General features: G+C 47.7%; 1 protein-coding gene and 1 long non-coding RNA gene across 3 annotated transcripts; one reads left to right on the forward strand and one right to left on the reverse strand.

Moving 5' to 3' along the window:
* Positions 1–2,839: 2,839 nt before the first annotated feature.
* Positions 2,840–12,083, reverse strand: Pxt1 (peroxisomal testis enriched protein 1). 2 transcript variants are annotated; one of them, XM_019204702.1, is made up of 3 exons: positions 11,806–12,083; positions 10,745–10,872; positions 2,840–3,655 (listed from the first exon to the last, which is right to left on the reverse strand). In XM_019204702.1, the coding sequence occupies exons 1-3, from the start codon at positions 11,855–11,857 to the stop codon at positions 3,551–3,553; spliced, it is 285 nt and encodes a 94-aa protein (XP_019060247.1). In that variant the 5' UTR covers positions 11,858–12,083; the 3' UTR covers positions 2,840–3,550. The 2 variants fall into 2 exon arrangements, 1 of the variants encoding a protein (XP_019060247.1); XR_002024754.1 differs by lacking the exons at positions 10,745–10,872; positions 11,806–12,083 and adding an exon at positions 7,017–7,093 and having other exon boundaries at positions 3,577–3,655.
* A 3,683-nt stretch (positions 12,084–15,766) lies between these two features.
* On the forward strand, positions 15,767–19,728 carry LOC104849072. Its single transcript, XR_776641.2, has 3 exons — positions 15,767–15,910; positions 18,566–18,783; positions 19,422–19,728. It is a non-coding gene; the product is annotated as an uncharacterized LOC104849072 (long non-coding RNA).
* The last annotated feature ends 73 nt before the right edge of the window (positions 19,729–19,801 follow it).

The following is a 19,801-nucleotide window of genomic DNA, read 5'->3' on the forward strand; positions in this document are numbered from 1 at the left end:
GGGGACAGCGACTTGGTCACGGCCCGCGCCCCCCCAGCCAGGCCGCCTCCTCCCAGCAGCGGCCCCCTGCCCCTCCCTGCCCCTTTTTCGATGTTTCTGGGTTCTGAACAAGGGCGTTGGGGCCCAGGAGCACCCAGAACAGCACCTGGAGCATAGTAGGTGCTCCGGAAATGCGTGTTGATGCTTGGATGGCCACGCGACTCTATGAAGAGCTGCTGTTGTTAGGGCTTTTTCCAAGTCGGGAATCAGAGGTCACAGAGGCAGCACGAGGCTCAGCCCGGCCTGGAACCATCTCAAAAAGAAAAAAAAAAAAAAAAAAAGAAAGAAAAAAGCCAGGCGTGGTGGCGCACGCCTGTAATCCCAGCGCTCGGGAGGCAGAGGCAGGAGGATCGCTGTGAGTTCAAAACCAGCCTGGGATACATAGTGAGTTCCAGGTCAGTCTCAACTACACAGCGAGACCCTGTCTCAAAAAACAAACAAAAAATTCCACTTGATGGCTGCATGACATAAAGATCAGAGCTCCGTGGGTTCGTTTCACAGGTAGAAATGGGGCTGGGGGTGTGGCTGAGGAGGACAAAGATTGCCAATGTACACAAGGACCTAGGTTCCAGCCTTAGCACCCGAAAAACAAAATAAAACAATCACTGAAGCAATGCTGGGTGTGGTCGTGCATGTCTGTGATCCCAGCACTTGGGAAGCTGAGGCAGGAGGATCTCTATGAGTTCAGGGCCAGCCTGAACTTCATAGCAAGACCCTGTCTCAAAACACCAAGGAAAAATTTTTTTTAAACTGAAGCAAAAGAGAGAATTATCCAAGACCATACTTTGGCAGTGACAAAAACCAACCCACCTCCATCTTGTCCCCGAAAGACACGAGAGAAACAGTCACTGGCTCATTCATACTACCGGTAACCAGAGAAGGGCAGCCGCGTGCCAGGCACCTGTCAGTTCTGGAACCAGCCGGGTGACACTGGATGGGGGACCTGCTCCCAAGAGCGGCCTGGTGACGGCCGGACAGCTGGTCAGAGGCAGAAAGCAAGGACGTGGCTGAGGGTGGGAGTGAGAAGACCCTTCCTCCAGGAGCAATCAAGGTGGGGAGGTGCCTCTTTCTCTCTCTCTCTCTCTCTCTCCACTATCTTGCAAAATCAGTACAAAGCCCCAGACTGGGCTCAGACATGGGATCCTCCTGCCTCAGCCTCCCAGAGTGCTGAGATTACAGGCAGCAGAAGGCTCAGAAGAAGTACGATTTTAATTCAGTGAGTGTCTTAGTTACTTTTCTTGTTGCAAGACAAAATTCCTGACCCCCAAAGTTAAAGAAGGAAAGGTTTACTGTAGCTCACAGCTGACAGAAGTTTCAGCCTATAACTGGCTGGCTCCAGGGCAGGGCGGCACAGCAGAGGAGAAACAGCCCGGGCAGCAGAGGGCAGCCAAGCAGCAGCCTGCCCTCCCTTGGCCCCTTCCAGGCTACTCGCCATCTACCCAGCGCCAGGCGCTCTCATCCCAGCACCCACAGCCCAGATCCAGCGCAGATGAAGCCCCGCCTGTGAGCACAGGAGGCCTCGCAGGAGGAAGAGCTGGTCTAAAACCCGGTGGAGGTGCCAAGGGCTCCCTACCTAGAAAAAGCACCTAAATGATACATAACGTGGACTCACCTTCCACCATCTACGAAGCCAGCTCCACACAGAAGCACGGGTTAAAGGCTAGAAAGGTGGAAAGAGAGATAGAAAATCAGAGCTCTAAGGGGAGGAGGGTCCACTGGGCCGGGACTCGTGGGTCTTATAAAGATGAAAGGCGCGCTGGACTGCACTGATTCTGAGCGAGCGCCCCGCAGCCGAGCCAGCTCCTCCCCGACGTCCACTCCGAGTCCTCCGCAGCGCAAGTGGGAAGTTTGGAGCTGGGCCGCGAGACCCCCAAGGTCGCGGGTTCGAGCCCAGTGTGGCCACCTCGCGCCGCAGCTGTGGGCCTCACTAAGCTCGGCTGCTCTGCCGCTGAGTGAGGCCGTGACGGGGACCCTCTCACCCCTGCTCTCAAAATCTCCGCCGCGTTGCTTCCCGGGCTGCTCTCCTGGGACCTCGCGGGGTCCTGCAAGTCCCTGCCCCGCGGGACAGACCCGGGCCCGAGCGCCCCCTGGCGGTCACGGGCCAGAGCGGGACTTTGAGCTGGGAACCTCTGTCCCTGGGGGGCCGAACCCCAAGGATCCCACTCCTGCTTCCCAGCCCGCCTCCCACCTCTCCCTCAGCTCTGGGCGTCACCACTGTCCTGCTACTGCTCTGTACACCCAGTCTGGCCACAGGAAGGGAGGGAGGGTGTGGCACCTCCCAAAGCCGAGAAACACTGCTCACCCTCCCACTGAGGCCGGTAGGGTTGCCCAGGGAAGGAAACTGAGTTTCCAGGACTGGGAAGACGCGGCTGACATCACCCTGGCTGTCTGAAAAGCTTGAGCTCCATAGAGAGATCCTTTCTCGAGAAGTTAAAAAAGAGAGAGAGCAAGAGTTTTTACTCTGAACCACTTTATATTGTTTTGATTTTTGAACTATATGAATAAATACAGATTCAAAAGGATTTTTAAGATAAATGAAAAAGAAGTAGCAGAATCTGTTCCATGCCGGCTGGCCATACCCTAAACTGATCAAAATAGTTGGAGTTTGCCTGAGACAGACTTAAAAAACAAAACAAAACAAAACAGGGACATTTCCCCTTGGAAGGACAAACGAAACACAGTATTTACAAAATTGTACACCTGTATGAGTAGGATACGTGGCTCCCCTCCTCCACAAAAGACAAACACACAGTTTTCATGCTCAGTAAAACAGTGTTTATTTCATTTTTAAATTGGTTTTTCTAGGGGGGGGTACCAGGGATCAAACTCAGGACCTTGTGCTTAACCAGGCAGGTGGCCGCACCGTGGAACTAATCCCCAGCCCTTTCAAGTAGTTTTTTTTTTTTTATAACAGTTTTCCTATGAAGAACTCAAGATGCACACAGAGAACTTTTAATTTATAACAGCATTCTTAATACTTATGATTCTTTTAACAAAGGCTGGGAGGCTATGAGACGGATACTTTTTTAAAACATGAAAGAGAAAGATGAAGTTTAGCAGCACAGAATGAGTGAACCAAGTCAGCCAGCACAGGGCCCGATCCATCCGTGAGCCACTCGGTCAGAGCCGAGTTCGGAACTCACTCTGGGCCGCGCTCGGGAGGGCAGGGCTGCAGGCCAAGGACTCGCGCTCCTGCTGGGTCGGCGGCAGAGCAAGATGCCCTGGGCAGGGCAAAGTCAGAGCAGTCAGTGAGGAAATGGAGGGGTCACAGAGGAAGAGGGGACCCGGGAGCAGGAGGGAGGAGCGGAGATGTGGGTCTGGAAGCCCCGGCGGCCGTGCTGGTGCGGAAATGACAGAGCAGATGGCCCTGCGCGGCCACTGGCTGGAGGGTGAGGTTAGCACATAGCTCGTTGCCCCCAGGGAAAGACGGCGGCCAGGCAGCCTGTGGCCCTCCCGGCAGGACTCGGCTCTCACGGGAAGAGGGAATCAGGGCGCCACGTTGGTGTCCCTTCTACAGCAAGTGGTGATTCCAGAAGAGGCGCAGCGTCACCTCGACTCTTCCAAAGACAAACAAGACCAACTGAGCCAGTGCGTCTCTGCCTTCCTGCAGAAGATCCTGGTCACAGAAGAGAAACAGAGAGAGGGGTTGCCAAAAAAAGAGCATTAGGATAGTCCAAAGTTCAAAATTGGATGCACTAGAAAATATTGGTTTAATCCATATTGCAAACAAACAATTTAAGAATGCACGAGGGCTGGGGATTTAGTTCAGTGGCACCACACGTGCCTCGCAAGCGCAAGGTCCTGAGTTTGATCCCTGGTACAAAAAAAAAGAATTGCATGAGTTGAAACCAAGTAGCTAGGTCTGGCCCATATATCCAGATCCTCCCTGTCATCTTGGGAGTTTCCTGGTGCACCTGCCCTCTCCCCAGCCCCCTCTGACTGGCGGCTGAATCCAGGGCCTTTGCACCGAGCTACACCCTCGGCTCTTTTTTTTTTTAGTTTTCTTTTCTCCCCCCCCCATTCTTTCTTTCTCTTTTTGAGACAGGGTCTTATGAAGTTGCTCAATAGCCCAGATTGGACTCCTCAAACTTGTGATCCTCCTGCCTCAGCCTCCCAAACTGCAGGGATCACTGGTGTGTGCCCAGCTTTTCCATATTGGCTATCAGGAAATTGATGCTGTGTTTCCAGGGCTGATAACCCATCCTCTGGCCTCTAGTGGCTTCCCAGCCACTTTCCTGGTCGCAAAAAAATAAGTGAGTGTGCTTGGGGCACATAACAGGTGCTCACTAAATATTAGTTGAATAAATGAACGAATGAATGAGAAACCAGTAGCAGCAGGATAAGGAATGTAGACACTGTTCTACCATTAACTGGAAACCACGAAGGGATATTTCCCCTTCTCATAGCGATATGAGGTCAGGAAAATCAGATGCACTTCCTTCCAGAGGAGTAGGTTAGAAAAAGTACAGAAACTGGATCAGAGGCTCATAATTTGCAACCCAGACACTGAGTGACCTTAAGGAGGTTACGCACTTCTCTGAAACCCGAGTGCTTGTCCTGTGTGACTGTAAGTTGTAGGACAGTTGCAGTAATTAAGTGCAACATGTGGAAGGGTCTCAAAGAGTATCTGGAAGAAATTGTTCAAGAAATGTTAGTTTCTTTTCTTTCTTTCTTTTTTTTTAAAGAAATGTTAAGTTTCTATTCCTCTTTCTAACAAACTAAGAATTTCCCAGGGCCAGGGATGTAGCTCAGTGGCACTCCACCTGCCCCACAAGCACACGTCCTGAGTTCGATCCCCAGTACAAAAAAAAAAAAAAAAAAAAAAAAAAAAAATCAAACAAACTAAGAATTTCCCTGTGCATGACTGGCTCTTTCAGGGTCCCAGAAGAAACAGTACAAAACCCAAATCAGGTTACTTCCAGGAGGGTTAGTAAACAGACTACCTGCAAAGGGAGAGCCAGGAAGGCACTGTTCCCAGAACGCAGGATAGAGTCCTATGGAATAGAAGTGCAGAGGCACATTGAAGATTGTAAAAGCCACTCTGAAGGCTGAAGCAGGAGGATTGGTGAAAACTTTGAGGCTGGCCTGGGCTACATACTGAGTTCAAGGCCAGCCAGAACGACATAGCGAGACCCCGACTAAAAAAACAAACCAAAAACCAAAAAGCAGAAACCCTAAAAGCAATTGGAAGCTGAAGGTGTGTTATATGAAAACACACTTTTTATCTAGAGACATAGTGTCCCAGATTTTTACAAAACAGCAACAAGAAAAACAAGCATTTCACACATACCCCGCACAGCTAAGGGGTAAAATAGGTGCTCTTTTGAGAAGCACAGATCCCTTTTGAAAACACAACACTCGCTTAAGTGAAAAGAATAAGAGAGTAAGAAATGTGGGCAGAGCAAGAACAGAACAGTCAGTCCGCAGGCGGCAGGGTAGCCTGGTGCGCGCCTCACTGGAGGTCCCAACAGTGGGTAACAGAGCCCAGCTACGGCCGTCACAGGAAGGCATCTGGGGCCCGCGTGGCCACCGGGTTTAACAGAGCACAGGTGGCAAATAAACGATGACCATCTGTGGGAAAATTTTCTCTGCCACATCTGGGATTCTGTGAAACTTGCTCGACTGAAGTTTGCTTTGAAGTAGCGAAGGCTTTAATGTCTTAGAGCAGAACTTAGGACAAATGAAAAAAAAAATTAGACATACTGTGATTCAAAAGTGTTTTAAAATGCAATTCTATAGTATAAAGGAAGATACAGTTCATAGTTTACGTAAATCCAGCTGCAAAGAAAGCTAGTGTGGACATAAGGATAGATATATAGAATCCAGAAGTAAATCACCACATGTCAGCAAGGATAGTTCAACAGGGCAAGAGTAGTTCTTTCAACAAATGTTTCTGGGACAACTGGAAACCCACATGCAAAAAAAAAAATGAAGACAGAGCCTGGCATGGTGGCGCCTGCCTATAGTCCCAGCACTTGGGAGGCTGAGGCAGGAGGACGGCTGCAAGTTTGAGGCCAGCCTGGGCTACTAGTGAGTTCAAGTCCAGCTTAAACTATGTAGTGAGACCTTGTCTCAAAAGCAAAAACAAACAAACAAAAAATACAATGAAACAAAAAACCACAAATAACCCAATTAAACATAGGCAAAGGGCCAGGGATTTAGCTCAGTGGTTCCGGCAACTGCCTCGCAAGCCCGAGGGCCCAAGTTTGATCCCTAGGACCAAAAAAAAAAAAAAAAAATAGGCAAAGGGTCTGAATAGACAGGATAAACAAATGACTGATAAGCTCGTGACAAGAAGTGGGTACCTCAGGAATCGTGACAGCCCATAATAAGACACCATGTCACACCCAGCAGGACGGCTGCCATCCCAGAGACAGTGACAAAACGCTGGCAAGGATATGGAAAGACTGGACCCTCGCACACTGTGAGCGGGCCACCAGCTGAAATGGGAAAGCCACTTTGAAAGCGTGAAACTTTGGGAAACTCGCAAAAAGGCAAACATCGAATTGAGCAAGAGCCAGCACGTTCATTCCTAGGTCTGTGCCCAATGGCATCAGAGATATTTGCCTACACAAAAACTGATGCGGAAATGTTCACAGCCTCATTACTTCCAACACCAAAAACAGTGGAAACACCAGTAACTGAGGAACAGATACACTGCGGTACAGATGAACAGCAGATTATTATCCACTTATGAAAAGGAAGGAAGGAAAGTACATGCTACTGCCCGGCGTGGTGACACACGCCTGTAATCCCAGCACTGGGGAGGCTGAGGCAGGAGGATCGCTGTGAGTTCGAAACCAGCCTGGGCTACATAGTGAGTTCCAGGTCAGTCTCAACTACATAGTGAGACTCTGCCTCAAAATAAATAAATAAAGTATAGGAAGTACATGCTTCAACATGAGTGGGCCGTGAAAGGGGTGCATGTTAAATGGAAGAGGTCTCTTGTAAAAGGCACCTTCTTATGTTCCACTTACATGAGATGCCCCAAAGAGGCAGATCCATTGAGAAAAGACGTGGATTGGTGAGGAACATAGCGGAAATGAGAAGCGACTGCTAATAGGTTTGGGGTTTCTCTTTAGGGTGACAAAAACGCCCTAAAGTTGGCCATACCCGTGGCTGTACAAGTCTGTGACTGTAAGGAAAACCAGCGAACGGTATACTTTAAACGGGTGAATTGTAGAGTGGGTCAATGCTTTCCCAGTAAAGGTGTTCATTACAGAAAGAAAGAAAAGCTGGGAGAGCTCGGCATCAACAGACCGAGCGGGAAGCGTTAAACGCACGGCTGGGACGGCAGCTGGGACTGAGAAGGCGGAGGAAGAGACCCAGAGGTCATGTGAGGGCCACTTCCGGGCAGGCGGAGGCGGCACCGGAAGTGCTTGTTCCGCTTTGCCCTGCGCCGAGCTCTCCTCTTCAGGTATGGAGGGAGCCCCGAGTACTCAGAAAGCTGAACAGAAGCAGAGGTGAAGACTGCCTAGAATTTCTGAAGTGCGGTCATGCATGGAAACTTTTCCTACAGAGAAGCTGGCGGTTCGGTAACCACCACGCGCGTGCGCAGTGACGCGTGACACAGCCAAGAGGCTTTGGATACTAAAAGGGCAGGAGTAGGAAAAGATCGAATTTTTGGTCAAGGTTATATTTAGTGATCATTTTCTGTGAGCCAGCCTCTGTTCTAAGTTACATACAGAGATTGCCTCCTGTGATTCTCTCAACAACCATATTTGATATTGATTTATAGATATATTGCCTAGTGGGGATTGAACCCAGGGCCTTTACACTGAGCTACGTCCCCAGCCCTTTTTATTTTGAGACAGGGTCTTGCTATATCACGAAGTTGCCTGTGCTGGGCTCAAACTTGAATCCTCCTGCTTCAGCCTCCCAGAGTGCTGGGATTATGGTAATGAGCCATCACGCCTGGCTGTCACCTCACATCATAAAGAGACCCAGGGAGGTTGAGTAACTTCCAAAGTCACACAATAAAGAAGTGGCGAGCCAGGCTTTGGAACTGGTCTCTCAACTCTAAAACCAGCACACTGAACTTACGCCATAGCTGAACAGACACTGAGTAGGGCGTGTGTATTTCTCTGGTGTATGTTAAACTCCCAGGGTGGTATACGGCTATGGCTGTCCATGGAGGCCAGTAGGTCAGGCTTTCGAGTGAGGTTTCTTTTGTGGTACTGGAGATTGAACCCAGGAGTTTTTGCATATTAGGCCAGAACCCCTTCACATCCCATGCAAGAGGAGGCCTGCTGAAAGGAGTCCCCTGCGGAAAACTTCCAGAGGCAGAGGGGGTAACCCCACCTCTCTCTAGGGTTCATGCTCTTGGGCCCAGGTGGCTGGAGGTGGGTCTGGGAGTCATAGAGGGGTGGGTAGATTTGGCAGTAAGCCTAACATGGCTTTGAGTCCTGGTTCAGTAGCCTCCTGTCTGTGCAACCTAGGATAAGTTACTCAGCCTCTCTGAGCACCAGCCTTCCTCATATGAAAATCAGGAAGAATAATCCCAACTGCATTAGTGGTTGTAAGAATGAAAAAAATAATGCTGGTACTATCTGGGCATGGCTGTGCCCTCCTGTAATCCCAGCACTCGGGAGGCTGAGGCAGGAGGATCACTGTGAGTTCGAGACCAGCCTGGGCTACATGGTGAGTTCCAGATCAGACTCAACTACATATTGAGACCCTGTCTCAAAAAAACCAAAAAAAGAAAGAAAAAAAGAAAATAACGCTAGTTAAGATCCTTAGTGCATGATCCCTAGCAAATAGCAAGCCCTCAGTAAATATTATTATATAGCTTTGGGTTTTCTTCTATATCAAGTTAGCCTGAGAACAAGGACTTGACACAGCCTGTGAACCCACAGAAAAGGAAACACCTTAAAACCCAGATTCTTAAGCTGGGGGTGATGGTGCATGCCTGCAATTCTAGCACTCAGGAGGCTGAGGCAGGATGATCGTGAGCTCAAGACCAGCCTGAGCTACGTACATAGCTATAGCCTGTCTCAACAAACAAACAAACCCAAATTCTTATCTCATCCTGCAACACCCTGAACTCCAGACTGGTTCTTCCAACTCCTACACAACCCACAACTTCTCAACTTATTTGTCGAACTGGAATTTCAAGATCAGGTACAGCCCTGTCTTGTCCCCAGATCTTCCTTCTTCTCAGTAAACAGGAGCACCATCCCTTCAGATGCTCAGTCCCAAAACACTGGAGTCATCTGTTACGGTTTATATCTAAATGTCCCTCATGAGTCTCATGCACTCCTAGGCCAGGCTTTGGGACGGTGACTGGATTATGGGGTTTATAGCTGACTTCCTGTTAGGAGGTGGGGTCTGGCGGACAGGAAAGTGGCCGTGGGCGTGACCCGGAAGTGTTTATCTCCCTTCCTGGCTCCTCCCTTGGCTCGCTCCTTCCTGGCTGCCATGATGTGGAGCAGTCTTCCTCCTAGGTCACCCTGCTATGCTGTTTCTTTCTGGAGCTACTGACCATGTTCTAAGTGTGCACCAAGATAAACCTCTCCTGCTTGAAATTGCAGCTGTTGTGTCTCAACCACGAGTGAAGTGACTACGACATCCTCCATGACTACTCTTTCTCTCCCTGCCCACATCCCAGCCATCAGCTGGTCCTATAGACTCTACTTCACTCAGTGCCCCACATCCTGCCCACCTCCTCACCTGACCCTACTGTTTCCTGTTCACCTGCCTTGTCGTCTGCTCACCCTAAATTCTGAGTTTGAGGAACAGCGACTCCTCTTCTGTCCTGCTCACTGCTACTGAGCTTGGCATACAGTAGGCGCTCAATAAACACCTGTTCACATGAAACTGGTTTATCACACATGTTGTCTGACTATCCGTGTTTTTCTTTGTCTCCTTCTTGTCTCTACAGCACCCTCGGTGGGGCCTCTCATTTATGCTTTGTCTCTAGGGATGTTTGATTTGAGGGAATGGCTGTGTGCTGTCCACATTTGGAACCAGCAGAGGAGAAGAGGACCCAGGAACTCCCTGAAGACAGCCCTGTGGTGGTGGCAGTGATTCACAGGAGCCATCACAGCTCCAGGAGCAAGGCAGTCGGCCTCCCACCGCAGCCCTGCCACAGGCCATGCTGGAGGAAAACTCAGCTGTGATTTCATCGCCCCGAGATTCCAAGCAGTGAGCATCAGTCTCCCCTGGCGCCCCTCGTTATGCTTAACACAGTCAGGAGAAACTGAGCAACTGGCAGGGGTGGGGCGCACATCAAAACCTGGCTGGTTTAAGGACAACCCCAAGCTCAGGCCCCAGCAGTAAGTGCATGGAGAAGTTTTTGGAGTGCTGCACACTCAGCCTCGCCCCAAGCCAATTAAATCCGAATTTCTCAATGTTGGGCCCAGAGATCTGTGATTCCTTAAGCTGCCAGGTGGCCCCAACATGCGTCCTACTCCGAGGGTGTGGAGCAGCTCCTTGCACCCCATGCACGCAGGGCGGGGATGCATGTTGGGCCAGACCTCATCAGTCGCTGGTGCGTGTCCAGCCAGCTGCCAGGACACAGCTAAGCAGCAGTGAGACCCACGGCTGGCCCTGCTGGGCGCCCAGCCTGCAGGTCTAGAGTTGGAGGGCACAGACGTTATTCATGCACAGTGCCGGCTGTTCCTGGGCTTCCTGGCCATGGACAGCCATGGTCCGGTTCACTCTTTGTCCGACTTGGTGGGGCCTCGCCGTGCTAATCGAGCCTCACCTGAGTTGTCCTGCGGTGGATGCCGTCCCCGATGTGTCTCAGCTGCGTGGCCAACTTCCGGATTATTTCCTCCTGGTGAGGGTTTTGGCCAGTGCCAGCCTCCTTGGGGTGCAAAAGTGGATTGTGATCTGCATTGATAGAAAAGAGTTCAAAAGCCATAATGACTATTTGTGAGCACGCCCAAGGCCCAGGTTCAAGCCTGAGCCCTGGAAAAGAGCAAAAAGGAGGAAGAAGAGGAGGAGAAGAGAAAGAACAAGAGGAATAACACATGCTCAGACGTACTGTCCCCCTGGGCTACAGCCCCCACGTATGTAATTTAAAGTTTTATGGTAGTAAAATCAGGTATAATTACATTTTAGTAATATGTTTTACTTAAGCAAATAGATCCAAAATATTATCATTGTAACATATAATCAACACAAAATTATTAATAATATGTGCAACTTATTCATTCTTTTTTTTTTTGGTACCAGGGGTCGAACTCAGGACCTTTCGCTTGTGAGGCAGGTGGCAGAACCACTGAGCTAAATCTCTGGCCCACCTATGCTCTTTTTAACGTCTACAAAACATAAAGCTTTAATTTGGTAAGGCTTTAATTTCACAACATTTGGGACACGGAGGAATCACATTATTGCAAATCAAACTTAGAGATCTAACTTTCCTCCCTGTTCTCTCCTATGTTGGCCAAATCAAGAAGGAACCGAATGTGAATGTTCCCTCCCTGAATTATCCAGAAATTGCCAGGTAAAGTTTAAAGACAAACATTTATGGAAAGCCGGGCGTATGCCCATAATCCCAGCACTCAGGAGGCCGAGGCAGGAGGATCGCTGTGAGTTCCAGGCCAGCCTGAGCTACATAATGGGGTTCAGGACCAGCCTGAACTTCAAAGTGAGACCCTGTCTCAAAAAAAAAAAAAAAAAGAACTTGGACGAATAGAGCTTCCATTGTGCACCTACAGTTAGTTTTTAAGCCGTGTATTTAATTGCTGGTTTTATGTCCTCAATATCAAGAAAATGCGTGCTGTGTGGCATACTTACTCTAGTCTAATGCTCAGGTCTTACCTGGGCTCCCCGTCACGGCTGGAAGCGGCTTGGGGAAGACAAGCCGGCCCATGTCAGCCCTCTGAGGTCTGTACTTTGCCTTCAGCAAATGGCAACAACTTGCTACTTTGACAGAGGGAATCACAACTTCTTTAGGGTCATAAACAATGCCACGCTGCTTTAGTTTCTTCTTGTTTTTTCCCTGTTGGAAAATATATTTTCAGAGAATGTTCCTGATTTGTTAGTAAATATTTGGATGGTAGATGAATAGTGATCCTTCAGCTGCATTCTTTTTATTCATTTATTTTTGAGATAGTATCTGCTGTGTAGTTCAGACTGGCCTTGAACTGGTGGTGATCCTCCTGCCTCAGCCTCCCGTGTGCTGGGATTATAGGAATGCACCACCATGCCCAGCCCTCCTTCAGCTGCTTTTATTCCACAAATAAATGGGTTATGGGTTTAAATACCAAACAGGGTGATATCAAAGGTCCTTTCAGTTTCACGTTGTTCTGGTTTCTTGGTCATCAGATTTGTTGCCTACATTTTCCTCCCCTCTTAGTTCCTCTTCATCTCTTCAGCATCACATTTCATCAGGGAAGGCGTGTACATCGGTCCACACAGGAAAAGCAGTAAGATTTGGGCACGGTGATGCTCGCCTGTGATTTCAGCATTCTGGGAGGCTGAGGCAGGAGGATCACAACGTCAAGCTCAGCCTGGGCAACTCAGTGAGAGCTTGTCTGAAAAGTAAAATATGAAAAGGACTGGGGATATAGCTTGGTGTGAAAGCTCTGCGTTCAATCCCAGTATGGTGTGGGGGGACAGAGAGACAGACAGAAAGAGAGGGAGAGAGAGGGGTTTGTATAGCCAAAAGAAAAACAGATCAAAACTAGGAGGCATGGAGATATAATACATTGTTTGTTCTATATCCTCACATGTATTTCACACCCAGAATATTTTTATATTTACGGATAAGTAGACCCTTGAGTTCCGACCGGCCTGAAATATGTACAACTTGGGTTATGACTAGAATTTTAGTTCTAATTTACAACCAAAGTCTTGAGTTACAACCTGAATGCCGGCTGCTTGTGCTTCCAGATGGTCTCAGATACAGATTTAACTTTTTTTTTTTTTTTTTTTGCAATACCAGGGATCCAACTCAGGACCTTGCGTTAGCCAGGCAGGCGCTGTGTCACTGAGCTAAATCCCCAGCCCCAGATTTAACTCTTAAAGAGCTCTGGGAGGAACATTACAACTTCCTTTCCTTTGTGGGGTTGAGAAATCCTGGGCTGGCCGGAGACTTAGCTCAGTGGCACCGTGCCTGTCTTGTGAGTACTAGGTCCTGAGTTCGATCCCAGGTATCGAGAAGAAAAAGAGAGAGAAATCCCGGGCCAGTGTCTGTCCAAGGATACTGAGCTCTACGTGTGTACAGGAGAGAGACGTTGAAGGCTGCGTAGAGGAGCTTGAGCCTGCAGTTGACTTGAGTCACGACCAGCCCTCAGGAGTGAGTTCAGTCTGTAAGTCAAGGGTCCACTGCACTGATGAAGGTTGCCTTCTATCCACCCAATTCCCCCTAACTTTGCTGCATCCATGCAGTGAGATGGAAAATTGAAGACTTTCATTATCTTCCTGGGCGTTTAATTGTCTTCATGGAAAGCCTGGCCACAGGGCTAGGGACCTGTCTCAGCAGTAGAGCACTTGCCCCACCTGCATGAAGCCCTGGGTTCGATTCCTGGCTCTGCAAAACAAAATAACCATGTCGAGCAGAGTTCAACTCTTTCGGGGGAAGAGTATCGGGACTGAGCCGGCTGTGAAGGCCAAGTGACTGTGTCAATCTGAGAACTTTGTTAAGAGAACCTCTGCTAAATCGGGTGCCACCGCCGGGGATTTAGCTCAGTGGTTCCGCTGCCGCCTCCCAAGCGCAAAGATCCGAGTTCAATCCCTGGTACCAAAAAATAAAAAAATAAATCAGGTGCCCCTGACATTCCGCACCCTGGCATTTGTACATCTGTCCGGTGTTAGGTCTGTTTCTCTAGCACAGACTGGCCCAGGAGTTACATCCCAAGCACCCGCTTCCCTCTTTTTAAAAATCTGAGACGGGGGAAGGGATGGAAAAGATTACGAGTGGCCGTGAAGGTAAGAGAGGAGCCTTACATGGCCAATGAGTGAATCACGTCTATAATTTGAAAAGTTTCCGAGTAGCTACACTAAAAAAGTTACAAGAAACAAGTGGAATTAATTTGAATGACATATTTTGTCCCACTATTTCCCCAAATAAATGCAACACATAATCCATATAAAATTATTAATGAAATATTTTACAATTCTTTTTTTTTTGTACCAGGGATTGAACTCATGATCTTGCACTTGTGAGGCAGGTGGCAGAACCACCGAGCTAAATCCCTGGCCCTGAAATATTTTACATTGTCATTCGTGTAAGTCTTGGGTACCTAGTATGCATCTTGCACTTAATACGAGGCCATCTCAATTAGGGTGAGCCGCATTTCAGTGGAGAGGATGTCAGTAGAGAAACAAGCAGCAATAGAAAGGGCACCAGGCAGGGTGTCACGGGCCTGTGATCCCAGCACTTGGGAGGCTGAGGCAGGAGGATCACTGCAATTTGAAGCCCACTGGGGCTACATACTGAGTTCAGGGCTGGCTTGAACTCCATAGTGAGACCTGTCTCAAAAAACCAAAGCAACAACGAAAACAGAGCTGGAGCCAAGTGCAAAGCTGGAAGGCAGTAAAGAATGCAAGGCATTTGAAGAACTAAAAACAAAAACACAAATTCCTTCCTATTCAAGATATTCCCCTCAAAGATCCCCTGCCACTCTCAAAAATCACCCAAAAATTATGAGGGGGAAAAAAAAACGCTTCAGAAACACACATGGCATCTTTTTGTTTTGTTTTCTGGGGTTTTTTGGTACTGGGGATCGAGCTCCGGCCATTGTGCTTGCGAACACACATTGCATTTTATAGAACTGGAAGGGGTTCCAAACCGCAGGGCAGAGATGGAAAATGAACAGCGGGCACCGAGAATTTAGTGGAGCCAGGCGGGTCGGGCACTCTGAGAACTCCGGGCAGCAGGCACAGGTGACCTGCAAGGGGCCATTGGGGAACAGGGGTGGGGAAAGGTAGGGAATCAAAAGGGAGATTTGTGCCGGGTGTGGTGGCGCAGGCCTGTAATCCCAGCACTGAGGAGGCCGACGCAGGAGGATTGCAGAGTTCGAGGCCAGCCTGGGCTACACAGTGAGAGCTAGCAAATTCCTAGCAATTCCTTCCAGATTCAGCACAGGACACAGACACAGTGTGACACGTGTGTGTGTGTGTGTGTAGTGTGTCTGTGTGTGTGTGTAGCATGGCAGTCTTTTAAGAATAAGAATCTGGAAAGGCAATTATTCGGTGTACAATAAAAAATGCACTAAACAGTACACATTTGCTAGAAAACCAAATGTCCTTCAAAAATAATTTAATTCTTTCTAAAATGTTAACTACTGGTATCAGTAACTATGGATAAAGGGAGAAAACATTGAAAATACTGTCACCATAACATGTTCTTTCTTTTCTGTGTAACAAATGTTAAGGAAACTAGTATGTTTTTCTTTTTAAAAAATAATTGAGGGCCAGTGATTTAGCTCAGTGGTTCCTCTGCTTGCCGAGTTCAATCCCCTATACCAAAAATAAAATTAAAAAAAAAAAAAAGTTGCAATAAAGGAAGGGATTTTTTTTTTTTTTTTCATGGTGGTGCATGCCTGTTATCTTTGCATTCAGGAGGCTGAGGCAGGAAGATCACCTCCAGTTTGAGGCCAGCTTGGACTACATAGCAAGGCCCTATTTCAAAAATAAAATTTAAAAACATTTTTAAAAGGAAGGCATTTTTCCCTTCCAAAATAACCCTGGGATGCTCCTTTTAGAGATAGTATTAGTTTGAACGGGGTGTGTCTATAGCATTCATACTAATAGCACCCTAAATGTATTGATTCGAGGTAATAAAACATGTAAACTTTTTATTCTTTTTTTTTTGTATCAGGGATCGAACTCGGGACCTTGCGCTTGTGAGGCAGGTGGTGGAACCACTGAGCTGAATTCCCGGACCCCATCTTGCCCTTTTTAACAATCACCTTTCAGAGTAAGTAACCCAGCTTCCGTGTGACCTCTACAGTCAGTAAGAGGGGAAGAGCCTCAGATGGAAGCCGCCTGGCTCTGTTTTCCAATATTTTATTCACTGCCTGTGGCACACGGAGACCACTTCTGGTTTGTACGTTTCCTCAGCACATTCATGGGCGCTGACTTGTTTCTAAGGCGGGCATCAGAGTAGTGACTAAGTCGGGAGAAAGCTTGCCTGGGGTCTGGCTTTTCTTCATTTACTCGTTCTGTTGTGTATCTTATTGTTAATTTTTTGCATAATTGTTTTTATCCAGTACTGGGGATCGAACTCGGGACCTTGCGCTTGCCAGGCAGGCGTGGCACCGCTGAGCTACATCCTCAGCTCCCTTATTGCCAATTTTCAAAAGTGCATCATTAAAAAACGAACTAAACAAAACATATTTGCTAGAAAACCAAGTACCTCCTTAGATGTTTGATTCTATTTAAAATATTGGCTCAGCTGGGGCTGAACCCAGGACCTCTGACCTGCTAGGCGAGTGCTCTACTACTGGGCTACATTCCTGCCCTTGTCTGCTCTTCATTATGAAGTTTCCCAGAGAGGGGCTAAGACGCCAGCGCACATGCTTTGGTAAACAGATTTGGCATGTTTTCCATTACTGAAAGCTTGGTGTGAGAGAAGCATTATTTGAGAAGGTAAAAGACTCTTAGGTGCTGGTATGGTGGCACATGCCTGTAATCTCCGCCCTCAGAAGGCTGAGGCAGGAGGATCACCATGCGTTCAAGGCCAGCCTGGCTCTATGAAGGGCATTCCGTGGCTCAGGGGTGACCAGAATGTTTGGGAGCATAAAGTCTCACTGGCTCAAATCCTAGTTTCACCAATGTATGTTTTGTGGTTTGAATATTTGTTCTGCCTTTTCAGATGCAGTTTATTTAAAACCCACATAAGGTTACAAAATCTGTGGAGCATTTTTAGCATAGGTTCAAGAATGGGGCCTGTGTGTTCACAAAGAAGCAGCGTGAGCCACCAGGGCTGGCGGGTGGGGGGACAGTTGGTCTGTCCTGAGCCACTAACAGCAGGAACAGGTAAACGGGTCATCGCTTTACACCGAGCCTGGCTACCTGGGCAGCCATGTCTACTCCTCCTGGCTCCCCCTCTCCATCTGCCCCATGACTTCTTTTTTTTGTACCAGGATCAAACTCAGGACCTTGCACTTTTGAGGCAGGCTCGGTGCCAGAGCTAAAACCCCGGCCCTCCCATGACTTCTGCTTACAGAGGTTCATTTGATTGTGGAATCTCGAGATGAATGCTCCAAGAACTTTTAACGAGTCAAATATTTATTTTTTTCTGTTGGGATTTGGAATTGAACCCAGGGCCTTTGTACTGAGCTACATCCCTAGCCATTTTCATTTTTATTTGTTTGTTTGTTTTGTTTTGTTTTTGTTTTTTGAGACAGGGTCTCACTATATACTTGAGACTGACCTGGAACTTACTATGTAGCCCAGGCTGGTCTCGAACTCACAGGGATCCTCTGCCTCAGCCTCCCCGAGTGCTGGGATTACAGGTGCATACCACTACACCCATTCTTATTTTTATTTTGAAACAGGGTCTCACTTTGTCACTAAGTTCTTCATGCTGGTCTCAAACTTGTGACTCGCCTGCTTCATAAAACTATCAGAGTTTTGGGCCAGGGATTTAGCTCAGTGGTTCCACGGCCTGCCTTGACCTTAGAAAATGTTCTCCTTCAGATTACAAATACATTGCAGAGTCTCAGGATTTGGGGGTACATTAATTTAGAAAGAAAATGACAAAAATGAGCACACAGTGGTTATTTCTGTGAATATACACTTGTGTTTCCTTGTTTCCTTGATGTCTATCCCCCCAAAAGTACCTGGTCTGACATGGCTGTTATATAAATTTAAGCCAAAAGTGAAACCATTTAGTCTCCACTATTCATTAAAAGACATGTCATCATTTGTTCATTTTGGATGAGGGTAATGGGTATTTATAATACCTCCCTGAGTTTGTTTGTTTGTTTGTTTTGAGACAGGGTATCACTATGTAGTTCAGACTAACCTGGAACTTACTATGTAGCCCAGGCTGGTCTCCAACTCACAGCGACCCTCCTGCCTCAGCCTCCCCAAGTGCTGGGATTACAGGCGTGCACCACCACGCTCAGCTCCTTCCTGAATGTTTTAAAAATTTTTCCAAAATAAAAATAATAGTTTAAAAAGACAGTAGTGAGCCAGATTTACTATTCCAAAGATGCAGAGCAAGCTTGGAAGAAAGGTGGAATTAGGTTCAAGAATTTCTTGCAGGAGTAGGGCGTGATGGTGCATGCCTGTAATCCCAGCACTCTGGAGGCTGAGGCAGGAGGGTCGCTGTGAGTTGGAGACCAACCTGGGCTACATGGTGAGTTCCAGTTCAGTCTCAACTACATATTGAGACCCTGTCTCAAAAACAAAAATAAAAACAAAAAAAAAACAAAACAATTGTCGCACGGGAATAACAAAAAGGATTTTCGTTTTTTTCTCTCTTTGGACAGGAAGGTTATAATGTTCTTTATAAATGAATGTGTAAATTATGTACATAAATGTAAATGTAAATAAGGATATGCGTTTGAACAAACCTCTTTGCTATTTTAATAGTCAAATTTGTTTATATTTACCTTTACTACAGGGAGGCAGAGATAGCGTTAAGTGTTTACTATGTAAAAGGTTTTCACATTCCTTTTCGCCGGCACACGAAGGGCCACGTGACTGGACCCAGGGAACCTCGGCAGAAAGGACAGGAACCAGACCTTACAGGATTCTCCCAGCCCGAGCCTGGGAAGGAAGCTGCAGAAACACCAGGTCACCTGTCGGCGGTGAGCTGCCCGAGTGTCACCTGAGCTACAGGTAACCAGCGCAGCCTCAGAACCTTGCCGGTCCTGACTCAGATAAACGCAACACTGTGCTGTTTACCTTGTAATCGTTAAAGGGGCCTTGAAAGCGAAAGGACAGGGTGGGGATGCAGCCCCTGCTGGAGTCCTTGCCTAGCACGCTGGAGGCCCGGGGTTCAGTGCCAGGGTTCAATCCCTGGCACAGACACAAGCTCTCTGGGGCCCTAAAACTGAATTAAAAAGAAAGGTTCGTATCTTCAGCTTTGCACATTAAAGTTGTTCACCCCGATAAAGTAATTTTGCCATCCAAGTACCTGTCACCCCTTCACAACCTACAGGAATGGGTCTGTTTTTTCAATCCCACCATTCCAACGCCAGTCCCAAGCCTTAGCCCCGATTTAGTGTTCAGAGATTCAGAGAAAAGAAAACAAAAATTTAAGAAATCATGCTATAGTTATCTATGTGGCTTTCAAGGACAGTTTTTTTTAAAGTTTTCAAAATCAGTCCCTCTTTAGGCTTTATTTTTACATTTTAAAACTATTTTTGTTTTTAAATTTTAAAAAGTAACGCTAACGCTAAGGATCATTTTAAAAGTACAAAACCGTGACAGTAGGAAGTGATGCTATTTTTAGGTTTGGTCCATTTGTTTCACAGAACAGGGTCCAGACTTAGTTTTGCTGTTGAAACGTTTCACGCCTGAGTGTTTCACAAGCAGTTTTCCAGTAATGTGTCTCCCATCCAATTGAAGGGTCTTCGTTCGCTGTAGCAGGTGGCTTCGTGAAACTCAAGGTTTGAAAAAAGCAAATAAAGCTTCGCTCTTTGTTTGACCAGGACGCAGATGAGGGAGAGAGAACTGGATTCATTTCACTTCCACCGCGAGGGAGGTCGGGCTCCCATTTTCCGGGAATCCTTAGCTGTCCTGGGGCCGCGCGAGCTTCTTTCAGAATTCGGAAAACAAACTTTTCCCCGTTAGCCAGCGCGGCGCGGAGAGGGCCCCGCGGCTGGACCTCGGCGTGCACGGCCCGAGGAGCTGG

The sequence above is a fragment of the Fukomys damarensis genome, unplaced genomic scaffold (assembly GCF_012274545.1).
Source record: "Fukomys damarensis isolate Sample0158 unplaced genomic scaffold, DMR_v1.0_HiC HiC_scaffold_20, whole genome shotgun sequence".
Lineage (NCBI taxonomy): Eukaryota > Metazoa > Chordata > Mammalia > Rodentia > Bathyergidae > Fukomys > Fukomys damarensis.

Excerpts from the sequence above, each read along its gene's own strand:
- Pxt1 (XM_019204702.1), bottom strand. The coding sequence starts at position 11,857 with ATGGGCCGGCTTGTCTTCCCCAAGCCGCTTCCAGCCGTGACGGGGAGC. Across the intron at positions 10,873-11,805 it reads AGCCGTGACGGGGAGCCCAG|ATCACAATCCACTTTTGCAC; the intron begins GTAAGACCTGAG and ends CTATCAATGCAG. Across the intron at positions 3,656-10,744 it reads TCCACCGCAGGACAACTCAG|GATCTTCTGCAGGAAGGCAG; the intron begins GTGAGGCTCGAT and ends TTCTGTGACCAG.